Source organism: Triticum dicoccoides, chromosome 4A, assembly GCF_002162155.2.
Source record: "Triticum dicoccoides isolate Atlit2015 ecotype Zavitan chromosome 4A, WEW_v2.0, whole genome shotgun sequence".
Classification (NCBI taxonomy): domain Eukaryota; kingdom Viridiplantae; phylum Streptophyta; class Magnoliopsida; order Poales; family Poaceae; genus Triticum; species Triticum dicoccoides.
The window spans coordinates 542,832,922-542,847,206 of NC_041386.1; the positions used below are offsets into that span (position 1 = coordinate 542,832,922).

Here is a 14,285-nt window from a genome sequence, read left to right on the forward strand (position 1 = left end):
TGCTTCTGCCGCCGACTTGCGCCGCTATCGTCTTCCCATCCGTCGCATCATCAGATCCCCCCCCCCACCTCCACCCCTCTTTCTTCCTTTTGTTGCAGTGATCTCCATGGACAAGTCTAGGGGTTCCTCTTGCGAGGCGCTTTCTGGTAGCAAGCGGCGCCGCGAGGACTCCCCCGCCTCCGCGTTGGATTTGGAGCTTGAGGCCTCGCTACGCTCCAGGCTGGAGTCGGAGCATGCGGCACGCGAGCAGGCGGCTCGTGCCCGCGAGGCCTGGGCGTCGGGTCCGGAGCGGGAGCAGCACCCGGTGAAGGAGGGGGTGACTGGATCTGGCCTGCAGGGCTCTGGGTCTGGTCCCTCTCCTTCCCCGGTGTTGGATTCGTGGGAGGCGGCGGTGGCTTCTGGCGGTGGGGTGTCTTCGTCCTCGGCTTCCCTCCCGGCTCCGGGTGTTGGGCGTGGCCCGTCGGCTCCGTCCCGGCCCCTACTTCCCCCTCCTCCTCGCTCTTTTGGGGCCGGACCTGGCTTTCGTCCGCCGCCTCGATCCTTCACGGGACCGGCGCGTCGGCCGCCTGGTCCGGCTCCTGGGGATGGGATCCTTCCTCCTCCCCCGTCGCAGCAACAATCCCGCCCCTCCTCCTCCTCACACAGCAACCCCTCAGCGCTTACTTGCTTCGCTTGCCACAGACCGGGCCACTTTCAGTCTCGATGCACCAATCCACCATTCTGCTTGATTTGTCGCTCTGATGGTCACCTCACGGTTAATTGCATGGATAGGCAGAAACCTTCCGCGGTCATCCAGTTTGGTCTGGGTCTTCCTGGCTGCTCCTTCTTCGCCTTCGATGGTGACCTGCCTGTTCGGGAGGTGGCTCCTACGCTGTCCAACGCGGCTATTGTCTCTGTCACAGACCAAAAGATCTCCCCCCAAACTCTGCTGGAAGGGCTTCGCATCTGGGATGTGGCTGGTTGGGACTGGCAAGTTGTGCAGCTGTCAGATTTTGACTTCTCTGTGGTGTTCCCCTCCAAAGATTGCCTGCGAATGATCGCTTCCTGCACCAGCTTCACCTTACCTCTTAATCAACTGGTGGTTTCTGTCAAAGCGGCTGCATCCAACGGCAATGCAGTTGGTCCTCTGTCTCAAGTGTGGGTGTTGATTGATGATTTACCTGCTAGTCTGCGCTTGTCTGCTTTCCTCATGTCCTTTGGGGTTTTGATTGGGAAACCCATTGAGGTGGATGAGGAGTCTTTGAACAAGGTTGGTCCTGCTCGGATGAAGGTCTGATGTGTTGTTCCTGATCGGGTGCATGGCTTCATTGATGTCTATCCCTCTCCCAATGGCATCAGGTTGCGGGTGCGGGTGGAGGGGGCGGCGGCGGCTTCCCATGCTCCACCTCCCCCCCTACTCCTGCTAATCCTTCGGATAAACATGACAAGGATGGGGATGGTTCTTTTGGTGGCCCCAATCAAAGTTTTGGGTCTAATCTCCGCTTCACTCAATCTGAATGGGACGGCTTGGCAGACTCAGAACGTGAGCTATTTCACTCTCAAGCGCCTGTTGGTGATGCTCCTCGTGAATATGTAGTGATTCCCCCTTCTGCCCAGATGGCCCCCTCTGCTGCTGCTGATCTGCCTAAGGCTCCGCCCTGCTCGGCTACTCCTGTGTCTGCTGCATGCTCCAACCTTTCGGCCCGCCCTATCTCCCCCACTCGTTCGGGTATTGAAGATCTCCCTGGCTCTCCTGCTCGAGACATGGTGGAATCCCAACACCCCTCGAAGAAGAAATCCTCAGTTTGCAAGTACTCGGCTAAGAGCCAGACCTCTTCGGGCTCGAAGCAATCCATGACGGGGATCTGCCGGCGTCTTGATCATGATCTGGGCTCCATGTCCCGCTCGGGCCCCCACGCTGGCTCTCCTGCTGCGCGGTCGCCTGCTATCCGCTCCCCGGTGTCCACGGCCCGCAAAGGTAGGCGGGTGTCCCATTCTGGTGGCTCTATTCTGGAAAAGGCGGAGAAGAGGGCAGCGGCGAAGGACCTCCCTCCCCTAGGTACCTCCCCATCCCCATCTGTCGCTGTTTCTCCGGTTCGGGTGGTTTTACCTTCGATGTCTGATGATCATCTTTTAAATATTATGTCGGATGTGGGTTTGGTGGTTGACACTTCTGTTGGCTCTCCCAGTTCGCTTCTTGCTATTATTCGGGCTAATGAATTGGCCCAAGCGGCCATTGCGAAAGCCAAAGAGGCCGTTGCCTCGCGGGTCGCAGATGTTGGTTGTGGTGTGGGGGAGGCTTCGGGTGCTGGTAGTGGCCAGCCCTCATCCTGCCTTGCTAAGAGGGACACTAATAAACGATCTAAACCCTGTGTGGCCCCCAGCAGGTCGAGCCTCCGTATCAAGAACCTTTCGTATAAATGAGGGCCTTATTCTGGAATATTAGAGGGTTCGGTGCTAGGGGGCGCCGTGACCAACTGAAAGATTTGGTCCGTTCTAATTCTATTGACTTTGTGGGGCTGGTTGAAACTTTTAAGGATTCCTTTTCCCCCAGTGAGCTTTCTGCTATCGTGGGTATGGATAGATTTCATTGGCAATCTGTACCGGCTTCGGGCCACTCTGGAGGGATTCTGATCGGTTCTAATAAGGACATTTTTGACTTTGTTGCTTTTGATCATGGGTTTTATTGGGCTAGTGTGGTTCTCTCGCACAGATCTATGAATACCCTCTGTGAATTTATAGTTGTTTATGGGCCCGCAGATCACTCCTTTTCACATCTTTTCCTTGATGAACTTTTGATGAAGATTGAGTCCTGTACTCTTTCGATGGTTATTGGGGGAGACTTTAATCTTCTGCGGTGCCCTCTTGACAAGAATAATGATAATTTTTCCTGGTCTTTAGCCAATGCTTTTAACGACTTTATTAGTGCCAACGCTATTCGGGAGCTTCCTCGGGGGGGAGCCCACTTTACTTGGTCTAATCATCAGGTGAACCCTATCAGATCCGTGCTTGATCGTGTCTTCCTGTGTCCCAGTTGGGATGCCTTGTTTCCTAGGTCCTCTCTTTTCGCTAAGTGCATCGTAGGGTCAGACCACACCCCCTTGATTCTTGATGATGGTTCCATTCGCAATAGACCTCCGGCTAGATTTCAGTTTGATGCTTCTTGGCTGTCTGTTGAGGGCTTTGTTGACATGGTTGCGGCGAAGATCTCCCAATCCCTTTCTCACAACTCCCGCTCTTTTGGCCCTCTGGATGATTGGCAGTCATGTGCTTATGCCTTACGGAAATTTCTTAGAGGCTGGTCGCGTAATCGTGCGGCGGAGGATCGCCGCACCAAAGCCTTCCTTGAAAATCAGATCCTGGAGCTGGACCGTACTGCTGACTCTATTGGGCTCTCTAAGGATGGTTGGGCTGTTCGTTATAATCTGGAGGTTGCTCTTCTGCAGCTGCACCATCAGGCTGAGATCTATTGGCGCCAGAGGGGCACCCTTAATTGGACTCTCAAAGGGGACGCTCCTACTGCTTACTTCTTTGCAATCGCAAACGGTAGGCGTAGGCGTTGCGAGATTAATAGCCTGTTGATTAATGGTATGCGCTCTTCTGATCAATCCGTGATTATGGCTCACGTTGTGGACTTCTTTTCGTCTCTGTTAAGAGCTAAACCTCCATCGGGCCTGTCCATCTCCCCCCACCTCTGGAGTTCTAGTTTTAAAATTTCTCCTGAGGAGAATGCATCCTTGATGATTCCGCTCTCCGATCAGGAAATCTGGGATGTGGTTAATTCTGCCAATCTTAGTGCTGCTTCCGGGCCTGATGGCTTCTCCATCCCTTTCTTTCGGAAATTTTGGCCCAGTTGAAACAGTTGGTGTGTAACGTTATTCAGGGTTTTTGTCTTGGTACTGTCGACATCTCTCGCCTGAACTACGCTGTTATATCCCTGATCCCTAAGGTAAAGGGTGCTGATGTCATTTCCCAATTCCGGCCTATAGCGTTGATTAACAACTTTGCCAAGTTCCCTTCCAAAGGCTTTGCGAACCGGTTATCTCCGGTAGCTCACAGAGTTATTAGTCCCCTTCCAGTCTGCTTTTATCAAAGGGCGTTTTATTTTAGATGGTATTCTTTCCCTTCATGAGATTGTTCATGACCTTCATGTGCGGAAATCCAAAGCCATTATCCTAAAGCTTGACTTCAAAAAAGCGTATGACTCGGTTAGCTGGCCTTTTCTCAGGCAGATTCTTCTTGCCAAAGGGTTCGACGGTGCTTATGTTCACCGTATCATGCAGTTGGTCTCGGGTGGCCACACTGCAGTTGCTGTAAATGGTGCTATTAGCAACTTCTTTGCGAATGGGAGGGGCCTCCGCCAAGGGGATCCGACCTCCCCTGTTCTTTTCAACTTTGTGGCTGACGCCTTCTCTTGTATGCTATCCAAAGCGGCTCGATGTGGTCATATTATCCCTGTGGTTTCTCACCTACTTCCGGAAGGGGTCTCTCATCTACAATATGCGGATGATACAATCATCCTGGTAGAGTTGGACAATGCCTGTATTGCCAATCTGAAATTTATTCTGTTGTGTTTCGAAGCTGTTTCTGGTCTTAAGATCAATTTCGCCAAGAGTGAGGTTATGGTGACGGGGGTTGACCGGGCGGAGGCCTTGCGGGTGGCCAGGCTCCTCAACTGCTCTTTAGGTTCCTTTCCTTTCAAATATTTAGGTCTGCCTATCTCTCCTGGTCTGCTTCACGCGAAAGACTTCGCTCCGGTGGTTGCTAAAGTGGGGAATAGGGTGCTCCCTTGGAGGGGTAGGTATAATACCAATGCTGGCAAAGTGGCTCTAATCAACTCTTGCTTATCCTCTCTCCCGATGTTCCTTATGGGTTTTTATCGTCTCACGGATGGAGTGCATGCTGGCTTCGACAAACATAGGGGTGGCTTTTATTGGAATTCTGCTGATAACAAAAGAAAGTATAGGTTGGTCAAGTGGCAGTTTATGTGCAAGCCTAAAAATCTTGGGGGGTTAGGCATTATTAATACTCGGGTGATGAATATTTGTCTGCTCGTTAAGTGGTGGTGGAAAATTATGACGGTTGGGGCCGATGTGCTGTGGTCTTCGATTCTTGAGGCTAAATATTATCCTAACTCCAACCCTATGTTTGCCCCCGCGCGGCGCGGTTCGCAGTTTTGGAAAGCCCTTGTTAAAGTTCGGCCGATTTTTTTGGAGCACGTTAAGTTTTGTGTGGGTAATGGGCCCGCTGTTCGTTTTTGGTTAGATTGGTGGTCTGGGGATGCTCCCCTGGCTGTTAGCTTTCCGGTTCTGTTCTCTTATTGCCCCAATCCGCAAATCTCCATCGTGGAGGTGGCTGCTAATAATTGGGACTTGGCTTTTCGTCGGGCCCTGTCTTCTGAAGAGTTGGAGGAATGGCAAAGTCTTTCTGCCCTCTTCCCTGTGCTCTCGGAGGAGGCCGACTCGGTGGTTTTGCCGCTTACGGCCTCTAGTATATTCTCGGTCAAATCGTTGTACTCTAGACTGATTGGTGGTACTACTTCGGGTAGATTCTCTTGTGTTTGGAAATCTAAGGTCCCTCCTAAGATTAAGATTTTCCTCTGGCAAGCCTTCCGTGGTCGCCTCCCTTCTGCTGATCAGATCAAAAAACGCAACGGGCTGGGCTCGGAATTCTGTAACTTGTGTGGGGCTTTGGAAAACTCTAATCACATCTTTTTCAACTGTGTTCTCGCCAAATTAGTTTGGGCTTGTGTCAGATCCTGGCTTCGGGTCTCCTGGAATCCCTCCTCTTTCTCAGATATTAGAACCCTAGCCAAATCTCTGGTAGGGGTCACCAGGAGGGTATTCTGGGTTGGCTTGGGAGCCTTATGTTGGGCACTATGGACCATTAGAAACAAATTTACTATTGAGCTTACCTTCCCATCTAAGCCTGCTGATGTTCTTTTCAAATCATGTATATTCTTGCAGCAGTGGAGATCATTGACTAAGGAGCCAGATCGGGACGCCCTGGACCTGCTCATCGCCAAAATTCGGGCTTCAGCCTCTCAGATCTCCGGGACGAATCATGGTGTATAATTTTGGTGCTGTAGTTTGCGGGATTAGGTCTTCTTCTCTCCCCGGCCTGCGTGCGGTGTTTGGCAGCTGCCTGTATCGCTACTACTTTGGGTCTATTTACCTTTCTCTGTGGCTCTGTGTTCGTGTGAGCATTGGGTATTCGTGACGCTGCCGTGTGGCTTTATCTATAAAGTCGGGCCTTGGCCTTTTCTCTAAAAGAAAAGGAGATTGCTCGTTGGGCACAAGAAAGAATATTTTTACCGAACAACTTAAGTTCTCAAAACTTTTGGAGGGTTTACACCTCGTAGACCGGCTAGGTACTTGGATGCATTCAAGTTGTGGAGGAGCCAGGAAGTTCGTAATGCCCTGAAGATCGTCTACTTCATGTGATCTAATCAATGTGAAACACCTTTCGTGTTTCAAAGCCGTGATGTGATAGATGTCTGTATGACTTTGTGTCCCTAGATTGTGCACATGACTTTGTGGCAACATATGTAATCAAGATCAAGCACTTAGTGTGTTATGCAACCATGTTCGAACCTCCATTGACGAGGAGTAGGACCCCTCTAACAATCTGAACCTCAAGATAAATCCTTGTGTTTGTTATCTCTATCCTTAACACTTTACTTTCATGCAAATTTGGCTTTCACTTTTACTTTTATACTCTTGCATACTAGACTGTCCTAAGAAACAGTAACTTAGGCATCCTTTTGGTTTACATATTTTTATAGGAATTACGTAAGATAGAATTCCTGTAGAAATTTTTTCATTAGAGCCCTTCATTTTTCGCGGAAATGATGTCTTATTCTATGTACGTTGGTTTGTATTGTTCACATTTGAAAGGACACAACATTAGCTCAACCCCGATGAAAAAAATCATGTCATATGAACCAGATATCATCTCTTTTTTTTATAGGAATTTAATATACATGTCATCTCATTTTCTACGACTTTTACTATTCATGTGATATTTCTATCTTTTGAACCAAAGGAGGCCTTAAATTGGCCACCCGCTGGATGTACGTGCCCGACTGCGTAATCATCCACCCGCTCGTCCTCGTAGTAGCCTCTGCCTCCGTCAAGGATCATGTCAAACATCTGCTTGTCCGTGTCGTCGTACGCCGGCTCGCCCACTTGAGGCATACCGGCGAACTGCGTGCGAGCACCGAGTTGCTCCACACCCGTCTTCTGCGACCGGACTAGCCGCGGCGATGCAGACTTTGAGAAAACTAGTGGTGTTGCGTTGACGTCATCGCAGTAAGGCATGTGCCTGATGGAAGATGCCGAGGACTACCTACCGAGTTGTTGTGCGGCGTAGACGTAGGGAGGCTTGTATTGCTTCGGCCAAGGCGGCGTCTACACAAACGGTGATGGCGGCGGAGCCTACATCCCTAGCCCTGCCCTGCACCACGACCAACCCCTGCATGTCCCCTGCCACGACCATCACCTCATACGGCCTTCTGCTTCTTGACCTCCATCGCCTTTGCCTTTTGTCTAAGCCGACGATCTTGCCATGTTGCTGAGTTGATCTTGCGGGCAACCGCCTTCTTCAGGTCCCACATCACCGTCTTCGACAACTTTTTTTACGGGTCCTCCATGCGCCGGTGGCGGCAAGAAGGGTGGGAATTGAGGTGGAGAGTGGCAAGATGGAAGTTGAGAGGGTTGAGAAATAGTAATTTTGTCGCGGAAACAGTGTGGCCAACTCCAAAGTGTGGGCTCCATTTCTGTTTTAGGTGGCTCGGGGGTGTCGGAGTCCTACGTGGTTGGTGTCAGGACTTCCGCATGCAAAGCCCCCTGGTTTGGTTCTGGCTTGCGGTAAAACGAAAGTCCGAACTGGTTCGCGGACGGATGCGAGACTCCGTTGGATGGGTTGCGGGGTCCGCACCGCTCGGTCCGAACACATGCGAAAGGTTTGAGGGTCCGTGTTGAAGATGCCCTAATATTATATAATTGCATATTCCGCTTCTAGACTCATATACAATTATATAAATGGATTTCCTTTTGCAGGTAATTATACAGATGGCTAACAACAACATTGATGAGGACTATAAGCACACGTCCTAACAATAGACAAGATAACTTTATTACACGTAATATTCCATTGCCATCATTGAACATAGCTACCATCAACATCGATATCTCTTGCATTTTTGGTTAGCTTCATTTTCTCTACCCCCCGTGCATTAGCTTCGTCTGCACACGTTGGATTGGGTTGCAAATCTACATTCCAAGAATGCACTATGCCATAGTCCAACGGATAATCTTCATACATTTCCATCTAGTTATAAAAACCAACGTTATCATTTTACATAGGGAGAAGTATATTTTTCATCCCTCAACTCTTTCAAAAGTATAGAAATGGTCCCTCAACTATAAAATCAGCAAAATTTGGTCCCTCAACTAGGGATGAAAATGGAGTGGAAACTTTCCGTTTTTCCGGAGGAAAAATGAAAACGGAAACGAAAATTTGTAAAACGGAAGTGGAAATGGAATTTTTTATGCAAAAACAAAAACAAAAATGGAACGATGTTTTTCGGTGGAACATGCATGGAAACGGAACTTTCCGTTTTTGTGAATATGAAATTTCTGTTTTTACTATAGACCTAAAACTGCTTTGTAGCCCAACCACTAAAGAAAACACAATGAAACAATTAGTACAATGAATTTGAAGCCCAACTTCTACTACCACACATATACTCAGCTTGACCCTATACGCAATTGTTCGGTACTACTACAATACTACGCTAAGTTGCTAACATAATGATATTATTTTGTAGCCATGTTAACAATACTCATTAAATTTGTTTGTTTTGTGTGTATTTCTCCATGATTCAAGGGTTTTTTAAGTTCCGATCAATGCCTATTCTGTTTCCGTATCCGCTTTGTATTTGCTCTGTGTCCGTTTTCGGTAGTATCTTTTTCCGTATTCATTTTCGGGGTTTCTGTATTCGTTTCCGCTTCTGCAAAAAAATGTGAAAACAAATATGATAGCATACAATTCTGTCTGTTTCCGCTCCTTTTCATCCCTACCCTCAACTATTCAAACCGGATAAGTTTAGTCCCTCATACCGCTTTGACTGTTTTTTTTCAGGCGGGGAGTGGTTTTGACTAAAACTAGATGCATTGTGCAGGCTGGGCAGTCACATCAGCGTGTACAGATCTGCAGGGCCCCACATGTCAGCCTTAGGAAGAAAGAATAATAGCTTAAAATAAAATGCATTTGCACAGGTTTTGAATTTAATACCGAAAACAAGCTAGATCAGTAGGTAACCACCACACCACGGATACTATGTAGTATTACACAGACAAGTATAAAATCTTTTGTAGTTTTGCAGATATTAAGCATGCTCGCTGTACTCGTCTGCACCAGCATTCCATGTTCGAGTATAAGAAAAAAAAGTATCTCTCAGTATAAGGATATATGAAATAATGAAGCTGAATTCTATTTCTATCCATTTATCATGTCAGGTGCGTTTTGATAAATATGAAATACAGTGTATTTGTCCGCATCACAAAAATGCTTACTCGCTGGGTGGCTAGCCTGTGCTTGCACTTAGCACGAGGTGTCCCGTTCGAGTCAGTCGACGGATGATATACTTTTTGCACGTCTTTTATTTTTTAGACCACACTCTGTTCAAGTTTCGACCACTAACAGGCTGGTCCCACTGTTCCAAACAAAAACCAGTCCATGTCAGCAAAAAAAAAATCAGCCAAAGTGGTATGAGGGACTTAACTTATCCGGTTTTAAAAATTAAGGGACTACAGTTTGCTGGTTTTGGAGTTAAGGAACCATTTCTGTACTTTCAGAAAAATTAAGGGACAAAAAATATACTTATCCCTTTTACATAACACAATACATAAAAAAGGATTAATACTGGATTAAATCGGGAGAAAATAAAGATAGAATGGGAAGACAGAACTACCAACTCATTTGAATTCACTGTGTGTTTAGGGCTTTGTAGAAACGTCGATACCCGTTTACATCCACGATGGGCACCTTCATACTCGCACACAATAGTTTCTTGCCGCTAGAGCTCAATGCGTGAGACTCAATGGTCATGATGGCAAGCAAAAAACACCGACAACAGATAGAAGTAATCAAGCGAATCATGTGCATATTGTTGATCCTATCAATGATCAAAGTAAACCACAAAATACATATTAGGCACATATCTAGATGAAGGGAGTAAACTCTTTTGCCTAGCTGGTTTCATGCGCGTACCCAAGTTCACAATGTCGTCCACATTGGCACCGTTGTGTGATTGCTAGAAAAATGAGTGTTCTTTTTTTGCGCGCGCGCGCGCACACACACACAAACGTACAAGGTTGGAAAATACTACGTACCCCTGTAACATAATATAAGGCATTATTTGAATTATTATGATACAGAGAAAGTATCAAAAAAAATCTTATATTATGACACGGAGCAACACGCATCATTCCTCATCCCCACGGATAGGCCTAAATTCTGAGTAGGCCTCGCTCCGTGAGTACGAGGACTAAATATAAGTTTCCCGAGCAAGCAAGTACCACATTGTGTATTTAACTCTTGCGAACCCGTTCTCCTCCGCTGAATTCTTGCGAACCGGTCCTTCCGCGAATTCCCCCTTCCCGCCCGCCATGGCGGCCGAACCGGACAAGGACAACCTAAACCAAGAACCGGTTGAGTCCAGCGCCGCCGCGTCCTCCTCACCCTCCGTCAATGGGGAGCCGCGCACTGCGTCCTGCTCCTCGCCCTCCGCCAGTGGGGCGCCCCGCGCCGCGGCAGCCGATGCCGGAGAGGATGAGCTCTCCTCTCGGCCACCTCCCGCTACCCTGCGCGTCGGAAGTTGCACCACCCTGCTGCAAATCCGCGAGAAGCCCGGAGACGGAGACGGAAGCAGCGGTGGCACGGGCGGGCCGAGCTCCGCGGCGGCGGCGGCGGCGTACCAAAAGGGCAAGAATCTCGCAATTTACTCCCCGCCACACCCCTGTTCGAGCTCTGGCAGCAGTTCTTCCTGCGGGGCCGAGGTCGACTCATCTGTCTCCAGGAACGCAGTTAGTCGATGGGAGGATACAGAGAAGCAGGTGATAACATGTTCTGTCTTGTTCTTCCTGGATTGGTCATTCGTATTTTCGATCGTTCTTGTTTTCTTTGTCTACGGAAGTTGGACTTCTTTTCAGATCGGGGTTTCCTTGTAGTTCTGAAGATATAACTGACCTTAACCATTTTCTTGTGGAACAGAGTTTTGGAAGAAAAGAAAGGAGGATAACTGGTGCATATGTGAATTGGCAGGTTTGATTCTTTAGCGTCTGATAATGTTAAATGTTGTAGTGTAGATGCTTGATGTTAACGGCTTACATTCTAAATTCTGTGTTACTCTGGATTGTGATGAATCCTGAACCCGCCCTGTAATGCTGTTCACCTTGTGATACCATTCAATGAAGGGATAATGTCTATTGCTCGCTTGGTTTAGAACTTTTTTTTATAACATGGCATTAGGAAAACTGGAACCAAACACAAATTTCCGTCACATTTTAGTTACGTCGTTCCCATATTCTAATAAGTGTAACATGGATTCCCTTGTTTGTGTGTCTGGTGCAGACGATTCCAATGAATGAAGCTCTTGAGCATTATTACAGTGATCCAGTTGATCAGTCTATGTCAGGACAGGGTTATTTGAATGTGATGAACCTTCAGGAGGCCTACTCAGAATTTAGGCCAGTCCGTGGAGATGGAGATTGTTTCTACAGGAGCTTCATATTTTCCTACCTTGTAATTGCCCTCCCTGTACTTAGCATATGATGGATATTTAGTGCTTTAGTTACTGAATTGTCTTTGTTTATTCTAATGAACAACAGGAGCAAGTTCTTGATAGGCAGGATACATGTGAGGAGGACCGTGTCCTTGATGTCATTGAAAGAGTAGCTAGTAGATATGCACATCTGACATGGACCTCCAGATTTTCTGTGAGCCGCAAAGTAAGCTCCGGCCTTCTACATATTTGTTTTTCTCTCAGATAAACATGTTCGTAAGGGATGATTCTCTTCAAGTTGCACTATACTTGATTAACTGAAGCTGGATCTTGCATCTCACTATCTCTGTTTTACCGTTTGCAGGACCTAAACACTATTGGCGTGCCATCAGTCTTAAACCTTGTACTTTAACAACCAATTGTACATAATGCACTGTAAAATATGTTTATGCAGATCAACGCCACTAATGAGACAACATAATCTAGAAGAATATTATTATATGCATTATTAAATATTGGTATGACACACATGTGCTGTTTCTTATGGTGAAACCATATTATTATGGTATTACTGTAGTAGATGATCAACAACTGAAGCTTCCAAGGCAAGATAACCTAGTTGTATTTGTGCATATTTGTTTATCCTTCATTGTTTAATAATATCTTGTAAGCATTATCGTAACTGCTACCTGAACTCCTTTGTGGGTGCAAACTACCAGCTGTTAGTGATTATCAAATGTGACTTATCTGAGTCATTGCTTCTTTCAGGCATTTGAGAAGCTGATAAAAAACGTAATGAAATGGAAGAGACAGAGGGATACCTCAGCGTCAAGTAGCAGGTTTTTGATACGTTTGATTTCTGTGATTGTAGCAAAATATTGTGTCCAAATGCATCCCGTCTAACTAGTTTAACATCCTTTTTTAGCTATTGTGACGATAAACTTCTGGAGTTCTTCAACTCGGACACAATAATGCAACCAAGTGAGAGAAACAGTCTTGAACTGTTTCATTCAGTTCATCCTTCTTGATGGTTCTGACACAATTTGTTTGTTAGTTTTTGTTTTTCTCAGATTAGTAGCAGCTGTCTGGATATGCTCGCACAGTGACTACTTCGAGCCTTTAATAGCTGATCTGGGAGAAACTTATAATCTGCAAGATGTCAGTGTACTTACGAACATCACTTTGATTACACTTGCATCAACCAAAATTTTCTTGTACACTTGACACCTAGCACTTGATACCTATTTTACCTGATTACCCCTCTACATGCAGTGGTGCTTTCAAAATGTCATTCCATGTGGTGAGTGGGCAGATCATCTTGCAGTAATGGCTTTGGCAACAGCCCTAGAGATACCACTGAGAGTGAAGCATCTGAATGGTGGACCTGCTCAAGATATCTACACTGGTCAGGGAGTTCCTGCTGTTCATGTGATCTTGTTATTATACTCGGGGAATTATCATGACATCATCTATCCAGTCCGTTCATCTTCTGAGACACTGTCAGTGCCCGGCACAACAAGTGATTCCCAGTGCCAGTCCTACGAGGAAGTCGGGACAGCATCGCTGCCCAGCGCGGCACGAGGCCTCACATGCCAGGCGCTGCCAGGCACAGCAGGCGCTGTCCCGATGCTAATCCGCACAGTCTGGCATGAAAATTCTGAGGAAGAGCTGGAGGGGCTTCGGCTACTTCTGCAACAGGGAAGTGTCACAGTTGCACTGGACATGGAATTTATGAGTACAGCAGGGAACCAAGTTCGCCCAGGAACAATGACTAAGTGGTATAGCAATGTTTGCGATTTGGTCAATGGAGGGAATGTTCTTGTTAGAGTACGTAATGGGCCTAATGGGCCCGTTAGTCTTAGGGTTAATTAGAGATAAGAGTCGCTTGCTTAGGGGTCAAGTAAGCCTTGCTTGGGAGTCAAGTAAACCTCTCTATATAAAGAGAGGAGATGTATCAATCTAATCAAGCAAGAATTAAGAAGGAAATCCCTTCCCTCTTGCCCGGCCGTGGGCAAAAAGGCCCCCGGCCGGCCCTCTCGCGCCCTCCTTCTAGCAGCGCCATAACAATTTGGTATCAGGTAGCTCAGTTCCGATCATGTCTTCGTCGCCTCCCACCCCGTCGCTTCCGCTGCTGACCGTCACCACCGCGCCGCTGGCCAACTACACCGCGCCGCTGCCCTCCCCATCCGCGCCGCTGGTCGCATCCTCCGACGCAGCCACCGCCCAGATGTCGGCGCCCTCCACCGCACCACCGTCCGCCGTCTACACCCCGGAGGAGATCACCGGGGTCCTCAATGACCTTGTCACAGCCGTCCAGGGGATCCGGCTGTACCTGGCCAGCCCCTACGGGCCGCCGCCGCCCCTGCCGCTGACCGCCACCGCCGGGCTGCCGGCCCTGCCGTGGTACTCGCCGCATCCAGGGGCCTCCTCGGCATTCGCTGGGACGCTACTGCCCCAGCTGCAGCTGTCGCCCACTGCCGCCCCGCAGTGGCCGCAGTGGCCGGGGCCGGCTCCTGCC

At 48.0% G+C, this 14,285-nt stretch overlaps 1 protein-coding gene across 1 annotated transcript; it reads left to right on the top strand.

Annotated features, from left to right (window-relative positions):
* The first annotated feature begins 10,652 nt into the window (after positions 1-10,652).
* LOC119283624 lies at positions 10,653-13,679 on the top strand. Its single transcript, XM_037563090.1, has 8 exons — positions 10,653-11,099; positions 11,257-11,307; positions 11,617-11,787; positions 11,874-11,993; positions 12,536-12,606; positions 12,693-12,748; positions 12,822-12,925; positions 13,040-13,679. The coding sequence occupies exons 1-8, from the start codon at positions 10,653-10,655 to the stop codon at positions 13,637-13,639; spliced, it is 1,620 nt and encodes a 539-aa protein (XP_037418987.1). The 3' UTR covers positions 13,640-13,679.
* The last annotated feature ends 606 nt before the right edge of the window (positions 13,680-14,285 follow it).